Raw genomic sequence first — 19,034 nt, forward strand, 5'->3', positions numbered from 1 at the left:
TTTTCTGTGTTTAGCTGTTGGTGGCGCCAGGTATAAATGTGGCGCGGGTCAGATGTGACCCAATTTGTTGGTCGACTGGAGATATTTGGCCAGTGCTTTGACTATTTGGTATTTTTTCCTGTAACGAGTGGTCACCGCCTCCTAATATATGCTCGATGGTAAAGGGTATTTTAAGAGCGATAAATACTTGTTTGAAATTTACTCTGGCACTGTGATGTCGGAAGCAATGTAGGAGATAGTGTTCGACTGTTTCAGGCACCTGACAGTGGATGCAGATTTCGTTGATGTCTGTTCTGTACTTAGAGCTGTGTGCTGCTAGTTTGGTGTGTCCCAGTCTCAATCGTTACATCAATTTCTCTGCTTTTATATATGACATGTTTCCAAGTTTCCCATTTCTTATTAATGGACCCGTAGTACAAAGGTGAGCATCACGTTTTCCATTTCGTCGCAAAATCTTGGGTGATGGTATTTTTGAAGGCTCCTCTACGTGCAACATGGGGAATTGGATGACGGGTAATGTGAGGCGTGTTGTGCATTGTTTTAGCTAGTTGATCTACTAGTTCATTATGGAGAATACCACAATGCGCTGGGACCCATTGGATAGAGGTGTCATAACCGTTCAATCGATGTTCATGAAGTGGTTGAAGGACAAAGGTAAACAAACTCTTTGTACGTTTGTTTACTCATAACAAAAAGGAGGCCTGGTCGAGGACCGGGCCTCGGGGACGCTAATCCCCGAAATCATCTCAAGATAACGTTGTTGAAGAGTACGTATAATTGCTTGAATCGCATTCTTGGAGTCACTACAGATTGTATATATCCCAACTGGTAATGTGGTTATTAGGAGAGCTTGATATAAGGCATATAATTTAACTGTGAAAATAGATAGTTGGTTTGGTAACCGCCATCTCTGCTTGAGATGGTATTCCGGTATCCATACAGCGCTAGTGACCGAGGGTACGTTGTTCATGATGATGCGAGATCCATCTGTATAAATCGCTGTGGTATTTGGGTAGCAATTTTTCATTGTTGAGACTGAGGCTATGGCTGAGTTTGGATGCAGACTTTGGAATGTTGTCTTTGAGTTGTATTGCTGTATTAGGAGTTGTATAAAGCCAAGGTGGAATAGGGGGAATAGTAAGTTGGGTTTCCGAGTTTTGGAGTAGGGAGAGAGGTCTATATTGAAGTTATTTGTAGCCCGTGTGAGGAAAGGTTGTGAGTGATTGGTTGGGAAGCGGGGGTTATGTGGGTTAACTGTTGGGTTAATGTTTGATCTGTATGGGTGTGTCTGGTGAGCAGTGGTACAGAGTGACAGATAGTTGGCACACATTATGTCTCGTCTGGTGGCTAGGCTTGTGAGGCCCGTTTCCCCTGTAAAGTCCCAGGATATGAGTGGAACGCATTGCGCCACATATTTAAATTTAGATTTTTTATTCAGGTAAAGGTACATACATTGAGTTACATACATAATGTTGGATTTAAAGATAGATGTAGTACATACAACACCTAAAGCCACTAGTACGCATAGCGTTTCGGGCAAGGTGAGGTGGAAAAACACTTAGACTAAAACTTAATAGTAATTGAGCTTAAAGTATAAATTGTGTTGAAAAAAATAAAAAATAAAATAAGGGGAGGGGGGGAACAAGGCAGAGAATAGCAATTATACAAGTTAATAGTAAGACATGGGTTGACATTTAGTGGTAAGGTAGGTTACATGGAGTTCATTAGGTAGTACTTTAGTTTTCATCTTAAACTGGTTGAGAGAGGTACAGCCTTTGACATGATTGGGAAGGTCATTCCACATTCTGGGTCCCTTGATTTGTAGAGCATTTCTACTTTGATTAAGTCGTACTCTTGGAATATCAAATAGGTATTTGTTTCTGGTGTGGTGCCCGTGGGTTCTGTTACAACCTTCTAAGAAGCTTTTAAGGTCATGATTGACATTACAGTTCAGAGTTTTAAATATACAGAGTACACATTGAGAGGATGTGCGGTGACTTAAATAGGACACTAGCACACATGTTGGATAGGTAGTTCTTTATCCAACTCAGAAGATTACCTTTGATTCCAAATTCAGCAAGTTGCTCTAATATTATTTCGCCATTCGCTGCATCGAAATCTGACTTTAGGTCAATAAAGGCTGCCTGTGTCCCATCCTGGGAGTTTACGACATATTCAGCAAAGCATGTTTGCGTGCTACACTTGGGCATGAACCCATATTAGTTAGAAACCAATTTTTATGTGACCTGAAACATGACTCAATTGAGAACAATTCTCTCCAAGACTTTACACATGCAAGATGTAAGGGAAATGGGTCTGATTTTTTTAGTTAGGTTTAGGAATTGGTACAATGAGACTTTGTGTCCATTTCTTTGGCAAAATACTTTGTGAGAGGCTCATTTGATAGGTCAAGCAGAGGGTAGCTAGGGACATCATTCAGTAAGCTCAAGATGTTATAACTTATACCATCCTCACCAGGGGCAGTTTGTTTAGGTTTCCCTAATGCTGATGATAATTCAAAGGGGGTTATAGCAAACTGATCTGTTAAATCTGGTGAGGAACGTGTTATTTCAATATTAAAGTTTCTGTTAATGTTGATATTATTTAAGTGTTGCTGTACATCTGGGGGTAAGGAAGAAATTTGTGAGACACTAGACCATTGAGCTAGGAGCATGTCAGCATATTCTGCAGGAGTATGATGAAGCTGAACTGGGGCTGAAGGTTTGGTAATGTTTTTAATTGTGTTCCACATTTCCGATAATGTGCAGGCGATGAGTCACAATAACGAGGCTGAAGTATGTTGACCAGACCGAAACGTCGTCGTCCCTTCAACTTCTAGTGTGTGGTCTGGTCAACGTCTGATAATGTTGTAGTTATATTGATACCTTGTAGGAATTGTTCCCAATATGGGTCCTTAACTTGACTCTTAAGCTCGCGAAAATGTCTATTGGCATTGAGGAATGCTAATAAATTGTCAGCTGTTTTGTCTCGTTTATAAGAGTCAGCAGCTGAAGCACTTTAGCTCTGCAATAATAATAGGATCCTCTGTCCATGAGGAAGAACGAGTGTTCTTTTTTCCTTAATTTAACTCAGGTATCATAATAACTGGTAATAATGCTGACAAGATCATTGTAAGAGTGGTCCACTGATATAAGTGTATACCCAGTGTACCTACTTGTGTAAGTAAGCCTTAAAGTGCTGTTTAAGATTGTCTGGAATGTTAATTTTAACCCTACGATGAGGATTGGACCTAATATCCGCCACAGTGTATTCACAATATATTGCAAAATGATCACGTACTAGTTCTGGGATGAGCTTAACGTTGACGTTGCTATCTACTAGGCTGTAGCCAATCACATAATCCAGTCTACCCCCCAATAAATGGGTCTGTTTATCAGTATCATACACAGTAATATTATGATCATTAAGGTATTTCAAGAAGACCCTTCCATTATTGTTACACTGAACGTCACCAAGAGCAGTGTGACGAGCATTAAAGTCACCCATACATAACATATCTGTGTTACCTGTAGGTGTCGGTAGCAGGTCTGCTTTAAGTACACTACATCGCCCATATATGTTATACAGTAGGAAATGGCTATTTGCAGTTTGTAGTCTGAATTATTGATAATGTATACTATCACTCCTGTGATTTTTAATTAGTTTAAAGATTAATCTACTCTTAACATACGTGAGTAAACCAGTTCCAATACTGTTGTTGTATGCTATATACCCAGGTATCCTGGGTGGGACCTTCTTCATAGTTGTGGACGTATATGGTTCCTGTAAACAGATAACATCCACGTCTCTCATTTTAGCATATAAGATTACGTCATTTATCCGAAGATAAACACTGTGAATGTTCCATGAAATAAACTTAATCCTTTTTGTTTGATGAGCCATGGTTAAGTATCAAGGGAATGGAGGTAATATTTAAGCTCGTTAAACACTTGGACAACATAACCAACTTTGTCGCGTGTGTCCTTAGTAATATCACTTTTGCCTAGGATGCGTTTTATCAGAGTAGCAGCTACTGTTTTCCTAAACTGTTTACCTGTAACCAACTCAAGGGTTTCATCATGATCTAATGGAGGAGTCAGTGAGGGATCAATGACTACTCTAACACCATTCCTTATGGAGATTTGACACTCATGTTCCATAGAGTTAGGTGGAGTAGCCTCAACAGCTGCAAGATTGTCACTCCATCACTATACTGGTGCTGGGAGAATTTACGTATCACTATCGCTAGCATGTCTCACTTCACCACTATCACCGGGCAGATTCGTCTCTTATATTTTTATTTTTATTTACAATTCAATAATTGTCTTTTTTGACCAGTCAATTTCTTCTATATCTTTGCTTGTTTGCTTTAGTCCGACGATGGTTGGAAACTGATCACTAGAGGTGACATCAGGAGCGTCCTGCTGGGTGCCTCCTGCAGCTGGACCAGACGCCACTGGCTCCCTGCTCATGTTAGAGAGGGCGGGGCGTCGAGGGCAGCCACTATGTCAAACATTTACGCCTTCACGCAAACACCTGGGACACTTCCCTTGATCCCGTCCTTGAGGACCTTGAGGACCTCCCCCGTCCTCAAGGGTAGGGGGTGTGGTCCCTGTGAGGACACTGCCTTGTATCGTTGTCTTGAGCACAGAGCCCACACACAGGGTCATGTCGACAGTACTTAGAGACATGATGAGTACCGTGGCAGTTATAGCAGACAACAGGAGGGATACCCAAGGTCTGATAGGACTTGATGGGATGAAACGTCCCAAAGAAGGTGTAATGTTCAGGGAGAGGTTCACTGCCTTTTCAAACAATGATGATCCTGTTGAGAGGTTCACCGTCCTTATGTATTCGTCTTGCCTCGTAGACCCCTTCAAGGTTATAAGCTCTATCAGCAGGAAACTCTTTGGGAAAACTGGTAAGAAGATATTCCTTAAATTTTGTAGGGCGATTGATGATGTCTTATCTGGTGGAAACAATATTACCAATCTTACTCGACAATGCCAGGCGCACATAGTTAGCGCGGGTAGCGAGAGGAGGCTTGGGTGGGCGTTCCCCTTGCTTGGTGGGCGTTCCCCTTGCTGGGTGGGCGTTCCCCATGCTGGGTGGGCGTTCTCCTTGCTGGGTGGGCGTTCCCCTTGCTGGGTGAGCGTTCCCCTTGCTTGGGTGGGCGTTCCCCTTGCTGGGTGGGCGTTCCTCTTGCTGGATGGGCGTTCTCCTTGCTGGGTGGGCGTTCCCCTTGCTTGGGTGGGCGTTCCCCTTGCTGGGTGGGCGTTCCCCTTGCTTGGGTGGGCGTTCCCCTTCCTGGGTGGGCGTTCCCCTTGCTGGGTGGGCGTTCCCCTTGCTTGGGTGGGCGTTCCCCTTGCTTGGGTGGGTGTTCCCCTTGCTGGGTGGGCGTTCTCCTTGCTGGGTGGGCGTTCCCCTTGCTTGGGTGGGCGTTCCCCTTGCTTGGGTGGGCGTTCCCCTTGCTTGGGTGGGCGTTCCCCTTGCTGGATGGGCGTTCCCCTTGCTTGGGTGGGCGTTCCCCTTGCTGGGTGGGCGTTCCCCTTGCTTGGGTGGGCGTTCCCCTTGCTGGGTGGGCGTTCCCCTTGCTGGGTGAGCGTTCCCCTTGCTTGGGTGGGCGTTCCCCTTGCTGGGTGGGCGTTCCCCTTGCTTGGGTGGCGTGGGTGGGCGTTCCCCTTGCTTGGGTGGGTGGTCCCTGGGGCGTTCTCCTTGCTGGGTGGGCGTTCCCCTTGCTTGGGTGGGCGTTCCCCTTGCTTGGGTGGGCGTTCCCCTTGCTTGGGTGGGCGTTCCCCTTGCTGGATGGGCGTTCCCCTTGCTTGGGTGGGCGTTCCCCTTGCTGGGTGGGCGTTCCCCTTGCTTGGGTGGGCGTTCCCCTTGCTGGGTGGGCGTTCCCCTTGCTGGGTGAGCGTTCCCCTTGCTTGGGTGGGCGTTCCCCTTGCTGGGTGGGCGTTCCCCTTGCTGGGTGGGCGTTCCCCTTGCTTGGGTGGGCGTTCCCCTTGCTGGGTGGGCGTTCCCCTTGCTGGGTGAGCGTTCCCCTTGCTTGGGTGGGCGTTCCCCTTGCTGGGTGGGCGTTCCCCTTGCTGGGTGGGCGTTCCCCTTGCTGGGTGGGCCCACCACCGCCCACCTCCACATTCTTCACACGGGTTCCGATGTTCCTGTCACCGTTGCCAATGATCTCCTCGCCATCAGCAGAGTCTGCACGTTTAGAATTTCTTCTCGCTCTCCGTGATTGTTGCAGTTGCCACTCATTGTCGCTATTCAGATTAACATTTATATATTTTATTTATTTATTTATATACACGAAGGTACATTGGGGGTTAAGAGAGTACATAGTAATGATGATGATTTTACATTCTTGTAAAGCCACTAGCACGCATAGCGTTTCGGGCAACTCCTTAATCTAACAGATTATTTCCAGTAAAATTGACAAAAGTTTTTTACAGGTACATTGTCAGAAATTTTGACACAATAAACAAAGATTAGATTATTACACAATAATAACAATACAATATAATGACAAGGATTACTAGGTACATTAGGGTAACATTTCAGGGTTATATATTGGTTCATTGTAGTACAATTTGAGGATCATTTCAAGGAATAATGCAGTAGAATATGCACTCAATATAACAACCATGATATCAGATGATATCAAAGATTACAATGGTAAAGTTATATGGCTTAGGTACATATATTGGGGGATTGGGTAGCACTAGACACAGTGGGAGGTAAAGCTCTAGGTAAGAAACTATGAAGATGAAATTAGGTACTTTTTGGTTTGTTTTTGAATAAGGCAAAAGTTGGACAGCTTTTTAAATCATTAGGGAGTGAGTTCCATAGACTAAGTCCCTTTATTTGCATAGAATGTTTACACAGATTAAGTTTAACTCTGGGGATATCAAAGAGATATTTATGTCTGGTGTGGTGAGTATGTACTCACCTATTTGTGCTTGCGGGGGTTGAGCTTTGGCTCTTTGGTCCCGCCTCTCAACTGTCAATCAACTGGTGTACAGATTCCTGAGCCTACTGGGCTCTATCATATCTACATTATAAACTGTGTATGGAGTCAGCCTCCACCACATCACTGCCTAATGCATTCCATCTGTTAACTACTCTGACACTGAAAAAGTTCCTTCTAACGTCTCTGTGGCTCATGTGGGTACTCAGCTTCCACCTGTGTCCCCTTGTTCCCCTATTGACCCCTTGTTTCTATTGTTCTATGTGTTCTATTACAACTGTCCATGATGAGTTTTAGATCACGGTTTGCACCTAAGAAAAGGGTTTTGTAAATGTAATTGGCACAAGAGAATGTATCGAGTGAATTTATGTGTAGCATGTTTAGGGATTTAAACAGGGGTAACTGTGTGTTGTCTGAAAGCCGACCATGTTATTGTTCTGTTAGTAGATTTTTGCTAGGTGATGATGGGCTTGAGGTAGTTTGCAAAGGTTGAACCCCATGCACAGACACCATAAGTAAGATAGAGATAGATAAGTGCACAATATAGTGAGAGGAGAGCAGAGTAAGGTACATAATATCTGATTTTAGTGAGTATACCAACTGCTTAAGAGACTTTCTTAGTTATATGTTGTATGTGGGTGCTGAAGTTATATGAGTCTTAGATAAGACTCATATAATTTGACAAGTCTCTTGTCTAAGTATAGGCCAAGGAACTTTCCACCATTTTTATTGCTGATGTTAACATTCTCTCTCTGAAGCTGAATTGCATTTGTTGATTTGCTTCCAAATAAGATGTAGTAGGTCTTTTCTATGTTAAGTGTTAGTTTGTTGGTTGACATCCACAAGTGGACTTTTTTTTAGTTCATTATTAACAACGTTATTTAGTGTATGTGGGTTGGGGTTAGAGTAGATGAGGGTAGTATCATCTACAAACAAGATAGGGTTAAGCATGTTAGAAATATTAGGCAGATCATTGACGAATATAAGATCTAATTTAATTTCATCGTTTGACTGCCACACTCTTGTGAGCACGTCACACAATGTACACACACTGTACCATCACTTTCATGTACAAACTGCAGCAGGCCATTTCTCATTCCTCAACGTATATGCCAGAAGCCAGAAACTCAATGTAGCATTGTTCCCAAATCTAGACAATCATGGGACAATATACATGGGAGATTTTAATGCTAGACATATTACGCTGGGAGACATTACTAACAACGATAATGGATGCAAATTTATAAAATATGTTTATGACAACAGGTTAACCGTGCATACTACGGATACCCAAACTCATTTATTGGGAGGCAGACTTGATTATGTAATGGGTAGAAACCTTGCTGCAAGATAGCACTATGCAGTTTCTGCTTCCTATGAGGTACAGTGTGATGTACCTAATAGACATCAGAGACGGAAAATGAATATTCCATATGGCTTGCATGACCACTTTATTAATTGTATTTCAAAATGGTATCAAGATTACACAATAACGAATGTACAAGCCTTCTCCAGAGATCTCGTTGATACGATTACTACCTACTGCGACACATGGGTGTGTTGGAGAACAGGTCGTAAGCCTAGCAGAAGTGGGCAACACCTGCCACCACCCAAGTGGGTCCTTGACCCCGTATTTGTTAAAGAACATGAACGAGTAAAGCAACTTGGAGATACGTACAAACGAACCAAAGCACAAGGTGACTTGCATGCATTTCTTGTCGCAAATAGAGAGGTGAGAGACATGACCAACGTCATACGTAATAAACATTGGGAAGAGTTCCTACAAAGTATAAATGAGCAAACAACACTTGTTGAAGTTTGGGAAAAGATACGAAAAATCTCTAGAAGCAGCCCAACCAAACCGCTGCACCACAGCCCACTAGAACAAGCAAACATTCTCCTTGATCAATGGGCACTAACATCGAGCTACGACTCACTCCCAATTAACATACAGCACAAACTTGATGACACACGCCCCAACAGACAACGAACCATCAATCTTGCCTGTACAGCTATCGACGTGTCGGACCTTAATGATGTAACTGAATGGGAATTAAATCATGCACTAAAGATGGGAAAATCAACTGCTCCTGGAGAGGACAGTATTACTTACAGTCTACTGAGATTAGTCTCACACGTACCAGGTAATCCATTATTAGTGTTGTACAGAATGAGTTTACGTGAAGGAGTATTACCTGATGCTTGGACAAAGAGTGTCATTGTTCCCATCCCCAAACCACACTCAGATAATTATAGACCCATATCTTTAACATCGTGTGTTTGTAAAGTGCTTGAACGTATTGTTCTAAACCGACTCATGTATCGTATACAGGGGCACCTGTCACCCCAACTGTTTGGCTTTATGCCTGGGCTCAGTACACAACACTGTTTTGCTGAGTACTTCGCACATATTGAAGCTTCCCCTCAAACAGTCTTCATCGACCTAGCAGCAGCTTTTGATACAGCAAACAGAGAAATCATACTGGAACAGCTTGCCGAGCTGGGAATACAAGGAAAATTACTGAAATGGATAAAGGGCTATTTGTCTAATCGAACAGCATATGTTTTGTTTAATGGTGTTAAAAGCACAGAGAGCAAACATTTTGAACTGGGAACTCCACAAGGAGGGGTCCTCAGTCCCTTGTTGTTCAACGTTCTGATGCATAAACTTATTAAAGATCTTCCAACTAATAATGAAGACACTGTCATTTGTTATGCTGATGATATATGTTTACAGGCTGCCACCGAGCCTAGAATGCAAGTTCTGTTCGACGCTTTTGCTACTAGAGCTGAGCAATGTGGCCTCCTTATCTCTGTACAGAAAACTCGTGCCCTCATTCCATGTGGTATTCCACCACCCAATTATCATATAGATGGGCGAGCACTTGAGAACTGCGAGTCTTACAGATACCTTGGTGACCCCTTTAACAACCCTGGGTACCTTTCTTCTCTCAAGAGGAGACTTTGGGAGAGATTAAAGCCCTTGCGGGTCCTTGTTGGTGTCAAGCATGGACTTAACGTGAGACTTGCTAGAATGTTTTATGTATCATTTATACGCTCTGTGATTGACTACAATGCTCTACATCTCACACTGTATACTGACAAAGAGCTGAAATCTTTTGAAACCTTGCAAAATGAAGCTATGCGTCTCATCCTTGGGGCTCCAAAGTCCACGAGAATAGTTAATATGAGAGCAGAGTTAAAATTACCCTACCATAAGTGAGAGAATTTTGTCCATTAGCACAGTTTTCGGCGTTAAGGCATTAAGTAGATCTAGACAACACATGAAGTTTCAAGCTAAACTTTCTAATATGCTGCACTCACCTGAGGTCTATAGAAGAAGAACGAAATCTGATTATGCATTTTGGTTCTACAAGGTAGTCAACTCCATCAAAATATTAAATATGTACCCAACTCAATTATTGATTAATCAACCAATTACTCCATGGGATAACTGGGATCTGTCAGTTGATTTTGTAAAGGTACCCAAGAAAGATAGTGTACACTCTACATTATTAAAGCAGTTATCAGTGTACAGCATCACTGAAAGTACTCAGGGTATGGGTAACGATGTGTATCAGTGCTCTACCGACGGCTCTGTAGAAGAAGGTGGACGATGTACCGGATGTGCATTGCAATATATTTGAACAATCTTCTCTCGTACATACAGCAATGAAGCGCGTCAATGACTGGGCAAGTACAACTCAAACCGAACTTGCAGGCATATACCTTGCCACTGAATATTTAAAGGTCAAAGGCAGTGGACTTATATACCGTGACTCGCAGAGTGCACTCCTGGCATTGAACGCACATTTTTTTCGGATATATACAAGAGTTGTTACATTCTTGTAGAGCCACTAGTACGCGTAGCGTTTCGGGCAGATCCCTGGAATACGATCCCCGCCGCGAAGAATCGTTGTTACAACCAAGTACACATTTTACTGTTGAGTTAAACAGAGGCTACAGTTAAGGATTTGCGCCCAGTAAATCCTCCCCGGCCAGGATACGAACCCATGACAAAGCGCTCGCGGAACGCCAGGCGAGTGTCTTACCACTACACCACAGAGACTGGAATTATATAGTAGTTACACCCAGAAAATAGTCAGTGATATTCGAATGAATGTTTTAGCTGCTAAAGAAAACAGATTTGAAATTAAATTCTTATGGATACCATCACATGTTGGCATCTCAAGGCATGACACTGTTGATATGCTTGCAAAGACAGCCTGCAGAAAACCAGTGGTAGAAATTGATATGGGTGTTTCATTAGCAGTGACAAAGAGAATACTTAAACAAATATCTAATGAAGATCTCACCGACCTAACAAATTCATAAAGACCTGAAAGTTGTAGCATTAAATATTATGATAGATATCGTGAGGAGACATTCACATATGGGATTAATAGAACAAGAACCCGGCAATGTGATGTTATAGTGGCCAGAATACGCCTGGGATATAGACGTATCTGGCAGCTTTCTCAAAACCCAAATGTCGAGTACACAATGTGTCAACTTTGTGAAAGAGAAAACATGCACTCTCTTGAACATTATATTGTAGAATGTCCCATATTGACTGACTTTCGCCCTCCATGGGCTAAAGTATGCTGAACTCTGTAAGTTACTATATGAGTACTGGAACACTTGATGATATATTGGACTTGTACCCTAGATTGACCATGTAATGTATCACTTATACAATGAATGTATGTATGTGATGTAACTATATAACCTGAGCTTGTAAAAGCACCTTAATCACCTTCAGTGATTAAGTGCTTAATTGCACACTAGTTTCTCTATCACCTATCTCACCCTGTCAGAGTAAAAGAGATAAATATATGTGTATGCATGTGTGTGTGTGTGTATATATGTATGTATATATGTATGTATGTATATATGTATATGTACGTATATGTGTGTGTATGTATATGTATGTGTATAAAGTATATGTGAAAGCTGATCAGAATTACATTTCACCTTTGTAAATGCACATTAATGACACTATGTAAAAGACACATCGAACACTTTATGTAGGGCATACGTAAATTTGTGTATCTATGTATTTACGTATATAGGTTAGCTTAGCATTTTAAAAGCACCGAATCACCTTCTGTGGTTGAGTGTTCAATAAACCCTTGAACTATATGTTTAACACTTCTCTAACCCTGTCCATGGAGGACAGAAGAAAATGTATATATGCTGGTTAGCATTGTAAATGTCTGGCCACGTCTGAATGTGACGGCAGTCGTAACACTGAACACTCTAGGACACAGATCTTGTGTGTGAGCACGCAACATACTACACTCTAGGACACAGATCTAGTGTGTGAGCACGCAACATACTACACTCTAGGGCACAGATCTTGTGTGTGAGCACGCAACATACTACACTCTAGGGCACAGATCTTGTGTGTGAGCACGCAACATACTACATTCTAGGACACAGATGTAGTGTGCGAGCACGCAACATACTACACTCTAGGACACAGATCTAGTGTGCGAGCACGCAACATACTACACTCTAGGACACAGATCTAGTGTGCGAGCACGCAACATACTACACTCTAGGACACAGATCTAGTGAGTGAGCACGCAACATACTACACTCTAGGACACAGATCTAGTGTGCGAGCACGCAACATACTACACTCTAGGACACAGATCTAGTGTGTGAGCACGCAACATACTACACTCTAGGACACAGATCTAGTGTGTGAGCACGCAACATACTACACTCTAGGACACAGATCTAGTGTGTGAGCACGCAACATACTACACTCTAGGGCACAGATCTAGTGTGTGAGCACGCAACATACTACACTCTAGGACACAGATCTAGTGAGTGAGCACGCAACATACTACACTCTAGGACACAGATCTAGTGTGCGAGCACGCAACATACTACACTCTAGGACACAGATCTAGTGTGTGAGCACGCAACATACTACACTCTAGGACACAGATCTAGTGTGTGAGCACGCAACATACTACACTCTAGGACACAGATCTTGTGTGCGAGCACGCAACATACTACACTCTAGGACACAGATCTTGTGTGCGAGCACGCAACATACTACACTCTAGGGCACAGATCTTGTGTGTGAGCACGCAACATACTACACTCTAGGACACAGATCTTGTGTGTGAGCACGCAACATACTACACTCTAGGGCACAGATCTAGTGTGTGAGCACGCAACATACTACACTCTAGGGCACAGATCTTGTGTGTGAGCACGCAACATACTACACTCTAGGGCACAGATCTTGTGTGTGAGCACGCAACATACTACACTCTAGGGCACAGATCTTGTGTGTGAGCACGCAACATACTACACTCTAGGGCACAGATCTTGTGTGTGAGCACGCAACATACTACACTCTAGGACACAGATCTTGTGTGCGAGCACGCAACATACTACACTCTAGGACACAGATCTTGTGTGCGAGCACGCAACATACTACACTCTAGGACACAGATCTTGTGTGTGAGCACGCAACATACTACACTCTAGGACACAGATCTTGTGTGCGAGCACGCAACATACTACACTCTAGGACACAGATCTTGTGTGTGAGCACGCAACATACTACACTCTAGGACACAGATCTTGTGTGTGAGCACGCAACATACTACACTCTAGGACACAGATCTTGTGTGTGAGCACGCAACATACTACACTCTAGGACACAGATCTAGTGTGCGAGCACGCAACATACTACACTCTAGGACACAGATCTTGTGTGTGAGCACGCAACATACTACACTCTAGGACACAGATCTTGTGTGTGAGCACGCAACATACTACACTCTAGGACACAGATCTAGTGTGTGAGCACGCAACATACTACACTCTAGGACACAGATCTTGTGTGTGAGCACGCAACATACTACACTCTAGGACACAGATCTTGTGTGTGAGCACGCAACATACTACACTCTAGGACACAGATCTAGTGTGTGAGCACGCAACATACTACACTCTAGGGCACAGATCTTGTGTGTGAGCACGCAACATACTACACTCTAGGACACAGATCTTGTGTGTGAGCACGCAACATTCTACACTCTAGGACACAGATCTTGTGTGTGAGCACGCAACATACTACACTCTAGGACACAGATCTTGTGTGTGAGCACGCAACATACTACACTCTAGGACACAGATCTAGTGTGCGAGCACGCAACATACTACACTCTAGGACACAGATCTAGTGTGTGAGCACGCAACATACTACACTCTAGGACACAGATCTTGTGTGTGAGCACGCAACATACTACACTCTAGGACACAGATCTAGTGTGCGAGCACGCAACATACTACACTCTAAAAAAAAATCAAATCAAATGTTTATTTATGTAAGGTACATACATACAAGAGATTTTACAAAGAGTGGTGGATTTATAGATAGAGCTAGTACATACAATGCCTAAAGCCACTATTACGCAAAGCGTTTCGGGCATGAAAAACTTAAATGACTAAAGCTTAATACTAATTGAGCATAAAGAGTAAAAAGAAAACATGAAATGAAAACATTGCTGAAAAAGCAGCACAAATACAATTCTGTCGACAAACAGCGCACTTTAAAAAAACAGACAATGGTTGACAATAGAGGGGTAAGGTAGGTTACAGGGAATTTATTAGGTATAGCTTCGTTTTTATCTTTAACTGGTTGAGAGAGGTACAGTCTTTAACATGGTTGGGAAGGTCATTCCACAATCTGGGTCCCTTGATTTGTAGAGCATTTCTAGTTTGATTAAGTCGTACTCTAGGAATATCAAAACTGTATTTATTTCTGGTATGGTGCTCATGGGTTCTGTTACAACCTTCTATGAAGCTTTTGTGGTCAGGATTGGCATTACAATTTAGCGTTTTATATATGTATAGTACACATGAGAGAATGTGCAGTGACTTAATGTCTAACATATTCAGAGATTTGAGTAGGGGTACCGAGTAATGTCTGGGGCCAGAGTTGGATATTGTTCCTAATAGCAGCTTTGTGTTGAGTAATTAGAGGACGTAAATGATTTTGGGTAGTAGAACCCCAAGCACAAATACCATAGTTGAGATATGGATAGACGAGGGAGTAATAGAGAGTCACCAGGGCAGGGCGAGGTAGCATAATATCTGACATATCTAGGACACAGATCTAGTGTGCGAGCACTCAACATACTACACTCTAGAACACAGATCTAGCACACGACTAACTTTACACTTGTATGCTGTGTGCTTGGATCCACTACAGAGAGGTTTATGGCATTAGAGGAGAGCATGAATGAGGAACAAGGGAAAGGCAGTAGCATAGCAGCAGTCTGGGAGAGCATGGAGGAACTAGCAAGAGGCAATGCAATAATGCAAGAAGAGCAGCAGGAGGAGAAGAGAAGGACAAAGGGAGACGAAATACAGGCACTTAACGAAGAGGTCTCTCTCGTCTTGAAGGAGGAAGCTCTAAGAAGTACAAGAGATAGGAGACAGCTAACAAGAAGTACAAGAGATAAGAGACAGCTAACAAGAAGTACAAGAGATAGGAGACAGCTAACAAGAAGTACAAGAGATAGGAGACAGCTAACAAGAAGTACAAGAGATAGGAGACAGCTAACAAGAAGTACAAGAGATAGGAGACAGCTAACAAGAAGTACAAGAGATAGGAGACAGCTAACAAGAAGTACAAGAGATAAGAGACAGCTAACAAGAAGTACAAGAGATAGGAGACAGCTAACAAGAAGTACAAGAGATAGGAGACAGCTAACAAGAAGTACAAGAGATAGGAGACAGCTAACAAGGGAGGTTATTAAAGGCCTAAAAGTAAACCTTGACAGGATTGACAACTGCATCCTTCAACCAAGTAGAAGACCTGAAGGAAATACATTGCAAAAGGGAAGCAAGTGTGAATAGGTTACAGAACAGAATAGTAAACTGTTAAAGAGGAAGAGTAGGCAACAAAGGTAGATAACAGAGAAGATAATTAAACAAACAATGTAACTGAGATTTAGGGGAGTAATACCAGATAAAACCTTTGCTGAGGCAGCAAAGGGTTCAGAGGGAAAGGAGATAATTAAGGTAACATGCAGTGTTAGAGGCTGGAACAACTACCAAAGTCATGACAAATCGCAATTGTTAGTGAATCGCAATTCACATAAGAATAGAGCGACCTACCATGAACACCCAAATCACGGAACTATTTACTCTACCCACCATGAGAGTAAGGACAAGACAAGAACATATCGATGCCAACACAGAAGACAATGTCCAACATAACAGGCCAATTACACTGGATTAATCTTTGTGTTTAGATAGGAGATGCCTCGTATGGGCCAATAAGCCTTCTGCAGCCTCTATGTTTCTCTTGAGGCAATTCACATAAGAATAGAGCGACCTACCATGAACACCCAAATCACGGAACTATTTACTCTACCCACCATGAGAGTAAGGACAAGACAAGAACATATCGATGCCAACACAGAAGACAATGTCCAACATAATAGGCCAATTACACTGGATTAATCTTTGTGTTTAGATAGGAGCTGCCTCGTATGGGCCAATAAGCCTTCTGCAGCCTCGATGTTTCACCTCACATTTATCCCTTATGTATCCCCCCTTGTTTTCACCTTTATTGTATTATCACCTGACCCAGTGCGGGTATAAAATCAACTAGTATTGTAAGATCTGTTCACTTGAGAATGAACCATGGAGGTTCGAAACGTTGTGCAAATTATATAAATAAGTGTAATACACTCTATAGTAAATCACTTCTTTTCTTCACCTTAAAAGTACGAAAATGAGTTTTGGAGAACTCCTATTGCAATTAAGCCCTGATGCTAAGAAAATAGTTAGAGGGATAGAAGCCCTAAACCAGAAAATAATAAATACAGAATATGCGGTCATATTCAATGAAACATGTTTGAAAGAAAACCTGCTGCCAGTATACACCAATATATATATATATATATATATATATATATATATATATATATATATATATATATATATATATATATATATATATATATAATATATATATATATATATATATAATATATATATATATTATTATACAAATAAAAATAAATAGATTAACTTGATACATACAGCTCTTGATAAAGAGGAGTTCCTTGTTGGGTTATTTGTGGACCTACGTAAGGCTTTTGACACTGTCAACCACCAAAACCTTTTTCTTAAATTACATCATTATGGAGTCAGAGGTCACTCCCTGCAATACCTCAAATCTTACCTTACTGACAGGCTCCAGTATGTTTCTGTGAGTAATTCAATTTCTCTGACACTACCCATCAACATTGGTGTTCCACAGGGCAGCATACTTGGCCCTCTCCTCTTTCTCATCTACATTAATGACCTTCCAAATGTCTCCCAACACCTCAAACCAATTCTATTTGCTGATGACACAACCTTCATTTTCTCCAGTCCTGACCCTCTTGCTCTAAATGTCACTGTGAATACTGAACTAAATAAAGTCCATCTTTGGCTAACTGCTAACAAACTCACCCTTAACATTGACAAAACTTTATATATTTTGTTTGGTAATAAATCCTCAAATGAAATTTATCTAAGAATAAACAATATACAAATCAGTAATAAAGTTGATGGTAAATTCCTTGGTGTCCTCATCGACAACAAGCTGAATTTCCAGGGTCACATTCTAAATAACAACAAAAAAGTTTCTAAAACTGTTGGCATTCTTTCTAAGATCAGATATTATGCACCCCGCCCTGCCCTGGTGACTCTCTATTACTCTCTCATCTATCCTTATCTCAACTATGGTATTTGTGCTTGGGGTTCTACTACCCAAAATCATTTACGTCCTCTAATTACTCAACACAAAGCTCCTATTAGAACAATATCTAACTCTGGCCCCAGACATCACTCGGTACCCTTACTCAAATCTCTGATTATGTTAGATATTAAGTCGCTGCACATTCTCTCATGTGTACTCTATATATTTAAAACTCTGAATTGTAATATCAATCTTGACCTTTAAAGCTTCTTGGAAGGTTGTAATCGAACAAATGGGCTCCACACCAGAAACAAATACCTATTTGATATTCCATGAGTACAACTTAATCAAACTAGAAATGCTCTTCAAATCAAGGGACCCAGAATGTGGAATGACCTTCCCAATCATGTCAAAGGCTGTACCTCTCCCAACCAGTATAAGATGAAAACTAAGTACTACCTAATTAACTCCATGTAACCTACCTTTCCCCCTAAATGTCAACACATGTCTTACTATTTTAAACAATGCTGTTTGTTGACCAAATTGTATATTGGCTATTTTCTACCATGTTCCCTCCTTATTTATCTTTATTTTTTTCAACGCAATATATACTTTAAAAGCTCAATTACTATTAAGTGTTAGTGTATGTGTTCTTTCCCCACCTCTCCTTGCCCGAAACGCTATGCGTACTAGTGGCTTTAGGTATTGTATGTACTACCTCTATCTATAAATCTAACATTATGTTTGTAACTAATCTTCTATGGATGCACGTTTACCTGAATAAACATTTGATTTGATTTGATTTGAGCCTGAACAAGAGAGATGCGTGTGGGTTTTTCATTAATTAATACATGAGGTACATCTGCATTAGTGCAGTTACCCTACACTATATGAAATGGAGTACAGTGTGGCCAAAAAGCTAACTACATGATGCTAAAAAATCCCCATCACACAGGATGGTTAGTCATACTGAGGCATGTGAGAGGCAGTCTGCACTGGCAGACTCCGGATGCGTTTTGAGGATATCATCAACACAAGAGCGAGTAAGGTAGCAGTGGTAAAAAAGTCCCCATCTCGCAGGATGGTTAGTCATACAGGGCCATATGTTTAGTAGCCGGCACTGGCAAATTTTGGGTACACTGTGAGGATATGTTCAAGAATACGAGAGTGAATAAAGTAATTGCAAAGCTCCAGGTACCTCATGCCAACTGGTCTGAAAGGTTTAATAACTGGGCATTCGGTGATGTAGTGTGGGAGATCATGCTGCAGTTCCTGCTCACAGAGTTTGCACCTGGAGTGCTCAGGATTGGGAGATCCATCGCCTGTAGCCACCTGCCACAG

The 19,034-nt window shown here is 42.0% G+C and overlaps 1 protein-coding gene across 1 annotated transcript; it reads right to left on the bottom strand.

Moving 5' to 3' along the window:
- Positions 1-5,020: 5,020 nt before the first annotated feature.
- LOC123768310 (basic salivary proline-rich protein 4-like) lies at positions 5,021-6,643 on the bottom strand. Its single transcript, XM_069307194.1, has 2 exons — positions 6,585-6,643; positions 5,021-6,260 (listed from the first exon to the last, which is right to left on the bottom strand). Exons 1-2 carry the CDS (start codon positions 6,641-6,643, stop codon positions 5,021-5,023), a joined length of 1,299 nt encoding a protein of 432 aa, XP_069163295.1.
- Positions 6,644-19,034: the final 12,391 nt, after the last annotated feature.

This window comes from Procambarus clarkii, chromosome 59, assembly GCF_040958095.1.
Source record: "Procambarus clarkii isolate CNS0578487 chromosome 59, FALCON_Pclarkii_2.0, whole genome shotgun sequence".
NCBI lineage: Eukaryota > Metazoa > Arthropoda > Malacostraca > Decapoda > Cambaridae > Procambarus > Procambarus clarkii.

Excerpts from the sequence above, each read along its gene's own strand:
- LOC123768310 (XM_069307194.1), bottom strand. The coding sequence starts at position 6,643 with ATGGTTGTTATATTGAGTGCATATTCTACTGCATTATTCCTTGAAATG. Across the intron at positions 6,261-6,584 it reads CTTGAAATGATCCTCAAATT|CGACAATGAGTGGCAACTGC; the intron begins GTACTACAATGA and ends TAATCTGAATAG.